The 6,617-nt window shown below is 48.5% G+C and overlaps 2 protein-coding genes across 2 annotated transcripts; both read right to left on the bottom strand.

Moving 5' to 3' along the window:
* Positions 1-6: 6 nt before the first annotated feature.
* LOC103129640 (glutamic acid-rich protein-like) lies at positions 7-1,918 on the bottom strand. Its single transcript, XM_007540809.2, has one exon. The coding sequence runs from the start codon at positions 1,815-1,817 to the stop codon at positions 156-158; it is 1,662 nt and encodes a 553-aa protein (XP_007540871.1). The 5' UTR covers positions 1,818-1,918; the 3' UTR covers positions 7-155.
* Positions 1,919-2,900: 982 nt separating this feature from the next.
* LOC103129651 (DNA excision repair protein ERCC-6-like) lies at positions 2,901-6,611 on the bottom strand. The gene is made up of 3 exons (XM_016665297.1): positions 6,410-6,611; positions 3,280-4,764; positions 2,901-3,141 (listed from the first exon to the last, which is right to left on the bottom strand). The coding sequence occupies exons 1-2, from the start codon at positions 6,608-6,610 to the stop codon at positions 3,553-3,555; spliced, it is 1,413 nt and encodes a 470-aa protein (XP_016520783.1). The 5' UTR covers position 6,611; the 3' UTR covers positions 2,901-3,141; positions 3,280-3,552.
* Between the last annotated feature and the right edge of the window lie 6 nt (positions 6,612-6,617).

The raw sequence follows: 6,617 nt of genomic DNA, 5'->3' as shown, positions 1-6,617 counted from the left end.
ACCGGGCTGAGGAAGAAGCTCAGGCCGTCGTCCATCTTGGTCCGGCTGTCCCAGACCTTTCCTCACATCTCTGAGACTGAATCCGTTTGCTGTCCAGAGGTCAGAAGGGTCCATGAGCCGACTGTTCGCTGCCCTGCTGGGTTTCCTCACCGAGTTCAACACATCAGATCATCTTCCTCCGATTCCAACTCTTCTAAAGACAGATAAACAGCATTACTCTCCTCCTCCTCCTCCTCCTCGTCCTCCTCCTCGTCTGTTTTGAGACTCCTTCTGGTTTTCTGCTCCTGCTCCGACTCATTACAGGTGAAGAAAGCATTTTGCTCTTCCTTTGCCTCAGAACTCCGTCCTGAAACATCTCCACCACCATCAGCACCAGAACCGGCGTCTCCTTCTTCTTCCTCTTCCTCCTCATCATCAGTGATGGAGTGAAGGAGGGAATGACAGGAGGACCTCTTCTTTGTGATCTGAGGAGAGCAAACGGAGGCTCCTGATATTGGTGTGGAAGCTCTGAGAATCCTGAGCGACTTGTTGAAAAGACGCAGAAACAGCTCTTCCTCGTCCTCTTCCTCTTCAGCAGCTCTCCTCTTCATAGGGGTTGTGATGGATTCATCTAAATCGGAGACTCTGCAGCTGCTGAAGGTCCGTCTGTGCAGACTCTCTGACAGAGACTGCTCAACATTGAAGCTGCCATTCCTCTGGAGCTCATGCAGCAGCGTCTGCTCCTCTTCCTCCGTTTCTGAGTCCTGCAGGTCTTCAGTGCTGTCCTCCAACCGTAGGACAAAGTTTCTGCTGGACAAGTCAAACTCAGGCTTTATCCTGGGTGTTTCTGCTTGGAAGCTGGAGTCAGACTGAAGGAGGATGTTCTGCAGATGGTTCATGTCCTCCTCTAGATGCTCCGTCTTCTCCTGGTCAGGTTCCTCCTCTTGCTGCTCTCCCTCCTCAGGCTCTTGCTCCTCGGATGCCACCTCCTGCATCTCTTCTTTTTGTGTCTCTTCCTCCTCCATATTGTCCTTGGACACATCCTCTTGAGCCTCCTCAGACTCGTCCATGTTCACCTCCTTCTTTTGCACATCTGCTTTCTCAAACGCCTCCTCTTCCTCAGGTTGCTCCTCAGGGGTGTTACCGTCATCAGACAGCTCCTTGTGAAGCTCCTCCTGTGTCAACTCTTTCTTAGACTCCTCTCCTTGAGTCTCTCCATTTTTAATCTCCTCCTCCTCAGGCTCCTTTTCTTCAGACTCCTCCTGATGCGTCTCATCTTCTTGCCCCTTCTCCTTTCTAGACTCCTCTTGAGTTTCCTCTCTTTGTGTTTCCTTGACCTCCTCAGACTTTTCCGGTTGCAACTCCTGCTCTTGTGTCTCTTCTTTTTCAGACACCTCCTCCCGTTGCACCACCGTCTCCTCACATTTATCCTCTTGAGTCTTAACCTCCAGCTGCGTCTCCTCCTGGTGTTTCTCTTTCTCAGCCTCCCAGTCCAGAGTCTTGCTCTCCTGTGATTTCCTCGTCTTGGGCATCTCCTCATCAGTCTCATCTTCTTTGGCATCATCCTTCTTTAATTCCTTCCTTTCCTCTTGAATCTCTTTTGGCTCCTCAGGCTCCTCTTCTTCAGAGTCCTCCCCAGACTCCCACCCTTGGCCCTGGACTTCTCGGGTGTCCTCTTTCTCAGAAACCTGTGTTTTATTTTCCTCTTCTTTGGAGCTATTCTCTCCTAACTCATCGTGGCTCTCCTCTTCCGTCTCCTTTTTCTCAGACTCCTCCTCAAACTCCCACTCCTCAGCCTTTTTGTTTGGCGTCTCCTTCCCAAACTTCCCCCTTTGCATCTCCTCTTCTTGGCCTCATCAAACTGCTCCTCCTGAGTCTCCTCCTCCTCAGACTCGTCTTCCTCCCTAGATTTCCAGTCCTTGGTCTCCTCTGCCTGAATTTTCTCATCCTCTTGTGCTCTCCTTCCATCAGGCTCTTCTTGGGGATCATCGTGTTCTGAATTGTCCTCCTTCTCTTGCATCTCCTCAGACTCCCTCTCTTCTTTGGCCTCCTTGTCACACCTCTTCTCTCCATATTCATCCTCAGACCTCCACTCCTGACTCTCATTGTCTTGTATCTGTGCATTCTCAAACAAGTCTTTGGTTTCCTCTTTAAGGGTGTCTCCCTGCACCAGTTCCTCCTCTTGTATCTCCTCTTTATCTGCCTCCTCCTCTTCTTCAGAATCCTTCTCTTGCTTTGCATCTTCCTGAAAATCTCCTCCATCCAGCTGAAGTTCATTGGGACTTGAATGAGTTGCATCTTCTTTCTCGCTTCCATCAGAGAACATGTCAGCATCTTCATCACCATCTGTCTCCGTCTCATCATCGGCATCAATATGGTCCTCCTCCTCTTCCTCCTTCAGGATAGACATGTTCACAGCCTCATCTTCCTCTTCTCCTGTGTTGTCATTTTTTTCTGACTGAGGTTCTTTCCACATCAAAGGGATGATCATTTTCTCTGGAGCATCAACATCCTCGCTGTCTTCATGGAAGTCCAGAGCGTCGTCGTTCTTGGTGATAGACCAAAGGATGGATTTATAGGAACCCTCAGACAAACTGCCCCCATCTCTGTTCCTCAGATGGTGAGAAGAGGATCCAGAGGAGTTTGACGCAGTGGGATTCTTTATGTGGGGCGTCTTCTCTTGATGTCCATCGATGGAGGCGTTGCTGCTGCTGATGGTCAGTTTGTCCAGACCCTGAGTCAGAGGGTCTTCTTCAGACTCCTCATCTTTCTGAACATTGTCACTGTCCTCCAACTGCAGGACAAAGTTTTTATGAAATATTTCAAACTTAGCACTTTTTCTGTTGGATTTGTCTTCGAAGCTAAAGTCAGGCTCACAGCCCATTTCAAAGTGAGAAGTTCTGTTCTTGTTATCTGCCATGATGGGCAGGTGACCAGCACCACACTCTGGTCCATCAGATCTCCAACAGCTGCAGGGTGTTGAGGTGAGGCGTTTAGAGTCGGATTCAGCCAGAGTTCCTCTGCTCCAGAACCAGGCCGGTCCATCTCTGCAGTGCTGAGGTTGTTGTTCTGCTTTGGTTCCCTCTGTCTGCTATGGGTCTCCAGCGGCTCGCTTGTCCCGGTTGGTTCTGTCCTCTGGGCCGTGCTGTCAGCTGGTTTCATCTGCAGGAGAACACACATCAACTAGTCACCCAGACAGGCCTGGTTCCTGGTCTGCTGCTTGAGCTCAACATTTAGCATTATCATTGGGAACAATGAGAACTGGAACTGAGTGAAGAACCAAGAAAAGTTCTAACTGACCTGGAAGTTTGGAGAGTCGACGATGAAGGTCAACTTCAAGAAATCCCCAGTCACCTCCTCCAACTCAGAATCTTCCTCCTGATTCTTCTCGTCTTGAGGGTCATCCTCTCCTGAGTTGTTCTCTTGGATCTCCTCCTCTAGCGCCCCCCCTTGGTTCTCCTTTTCAGCCTCCTCCATCACCCTCCCCACAGGCTCCTCTTGACACTTCTCCTCTTGAGGGTCATTATCTTGCACCTCCTCATTTTGAATCTCCTGTAACTCCCCTTCCCTCTCCTACTTCTTAAGCTCCTCCTGGTTTTCCACAGGCTCATGTTCTTGCATCTCTTCCTCAGACTCCTCATCCTCAGTCTTGTCCACTTTCATCTCCTCTGCATCATCTTGCTCTAACTCCTCCTCTTCCTCACTGCTGGATCCGTCCAGCCGAAGCTGAGTTGATCCAGTCCCACCCTCCTGTTTTCCCTCAGAGTTTGACTCTGATATCTCCGTCTCATTGTCATTATCACTGTTCTCTTCTTCTTCTTTCAGGGTGAATGTCTTGTCCAGGGAAAACTTGCTTACAACAGGATATTCCTCCTCTTGTGGGTATTCACAAGAGGAATGCAGAGATGTCTCTACAAACGTCTCTGGCTGAGGTACCTCAGGAGTCAACAGGACATTTTTTCTTGAAACATCAATGCCTTTGTCATGTTTGTTGCTCTCCTCCTCTATTTCCTGATCATTGATATTCTCTATGGTGGACTGGAGCAGGGAATGACAGAAGTCATCTGGTGTGGTTTGTCTAGCCGTCCTTCTGGGGGCTCTGGGCAGCTGAAAGGGGCTGACCTGGAGAGTGATTATCTGCTGGTCTTCATAGTCATCCCTACTGCTGTCATAATTATCTTTGGCTGTTTGCTTCTTGGTTGTCCAGTTCAAGTCATTGGTGGACTTGTCTCTGCTGTGGTCAGTTTTGTTGTGTAGACTCTCTGACAGAGACCTTCCATTGAACTGAGGAGGAGACAGGAGTTTCTGCTCCTCCTCAGTTTGAGCGTTCTCTGCAACAAAGGCAGAAAACTCCAGGTTTTCTTTAGAGGCTTTGGGCGCAGAGATCACCCTGAAGGTGTCTGCTTCAATGCTGGAGTTTAGGTCCATCTCACAGTGGGAGGTTCTGTTCAATTTGTCGTTGTCATTATTTGCTGTTGTCTGGAGGTTGGCATCACTTCCTGAAGATTTCTCCATTGGTTCTCCAACATCACCAGAGGTTTTCTGAGACAAGGTGTTTAAAGACAGCTCAGGAGGTTCATCTGCCTTATGATGTGGTGGCTCATTTCTGCCTGGAGCAGACAAATCCATCTCAACTGCAGCTGGCCCCATTAAGATGGAGAAGTTGTTGTTAACAGGCTGTGGGTTGGAAGGTTTTAGATGTTTTGAGTTCTTCTCATTTGGATCTTCTCTACTCTCCAGTGGTTTTCTCTGCCAGGTTGGTTCTGTTCCCACATCCAACTGCATCTGCAGAAAAAACCCAAAACCATATATTAACAGTTATAGACTGGATTCAAGACCTTCAAAGGTAAAGAAGCGACATTTAGGACGTTCTGGTTAAAACTACTTGTACTCATCCCAGAACTGGGTCACAGGATCTGTAGTCTCACCAGACAGACCAACACTTCCCTCCTCCAGCTCTTCAGGCAGAAGCCTGAGGCATTCCCAGGTCAGCTGAGAGACATGACAAGTCTCCAGAAAAGATGCTAGAGCCCCTTCAACTGGCTCCTCTTGATGTGGAGAAACAGTGATTCTACTCTGAGCCCCTCCTGGATGGTTGGTCTCCTCAACCTATCTGTAAGGAGAGCCAAGCCACTGTGTGGAGGAAACTCATTTCAGCTCCTTATATTCACAATATCATTCTTTTGGCCAAGGCCCAAATTTCCTGACCATACTTATGGTAAGTCAAGAGCGTCACATTTAGGCTCAACTCTCCACAACGGACTAGGCAGTGGCCGTATTACTGCAGGAGCCGCACTGATCCATCTGTTGGTCTCCTGCCCAATCCTTTCCTCACTTGAACAAGACCCCAAGATATTTGAACTCCTCCTCTTGAGGGAGGACCTTCTCTTCTACTTGGAGAGAATTTTCTGGTCTAAAACCATGGTTCCAGACTTGGAGGATCTGATCTCCATCCCAACCACCTCACACTTGACTGTGTATCCCTCCCATGCATCCTGTAGGTCCTGACCAGAGGGAGCCAGTAGAACCTCACTATCCACACAAACCAAAGACAAAACCCAGCAACAGGTCTGACTTAGTGCTGGCAATGGTAACCAAACTCCTCCACTGCTTGCATAGAAAACAGATAGCCCCTAATAACGTTCCCCACACTCCATATTTCTGGAGCACCCCCTCAGGGGCCCATGAGTGACATGGTTAAAAGTTTTCCCTAGGTCTATAAAAAACACACATGGACTGGTTGGGCAAACTCCCACAAAGTCTTAAGAACCCTGTGAAGAGCGTAGAGCTGATCCGCTGTTTCTTGACCAGGACACACTGGTCCTCTTGAACCCAAAGTTTGACTGTCAGCTGTTCTCTCCTCTCCATCACCCTGATACAGGCCTTACCAGGAAGGCTGAAGAGAGTGATCCCAAGCCCAACTCCGAGTCCCCATTCCCTACTTCCACCAGGCAACACATGATAGTAGGCTTTAGGAGATTTTTAAAGTACTCCTTTCTCCATCCAATAATGTTACCTGTCCCAAACTAAAAACACTGAAATTTCACACCAAGATTTTTTTTATAGATGAGTGGAGAAAAGAGAGCCTAGAGAGGCAGGGAGGCAATCAGTAGAGCAGCAACCAACCAAAACAATGTTGGTTGGTGGATATCTTGTGGTCGTCCAGGAAACCACTGATTAAGATCTGAGTATAATTGTTGGTTTTAGGGGTAGATGTATCTAAACATTATCAGCATATCAGTACTGTTCAGGAATGCTGCGTTTGGGAAACTTTTGGGACCGCAAACGGTTAGTGATAACTTGCAAAAATCCTGCTTCTGTACTGTGACTCCATTGGATACAGCACTTAGTATACAAAACTAACTTGTGTCACATAATGTACACAAATTAGTTTGCACAAATATAATTTGATCTTTAATCTTTGACCCACCTGCAGCTCAGACTCTGCCTTCATCAGCTCCTGAGCCTTCTGGACCCGCCCTTCGATGTAGTGGCATGCCTCCTGGTCTTCAGGGTCCTCATCATGGTTCACATCAAGAGAAAACATGAGGTCGTGGTCTGAAATCCCAAACATGCGGACCAGAGACTCGTAGCTGTCCGGGTTGGCGCCAGACGCGGCGCAGCGGTCCATCTGCTCG

Source organism: Poecilia formosa, unplaced genomic scaffold (assembly GCF_000485575.1).
Source record: "Poecilia formosa unplaced genomic scaffold, Poecilia_formosa-5.1.2 Scaffold561, whole genome shotgun sequence".
NCBI lineage: Eukaryota > Metazoa > Chordata > Actinopteri > Cyprinodontiformes > Poeciliidae > Poecilia > Poecilia formosa.
The sequence above is the reverse complement of the archived record's forward strand: the minus strand, read 5'-3'. Positions and strand labels throughout refer to the sequence as shown.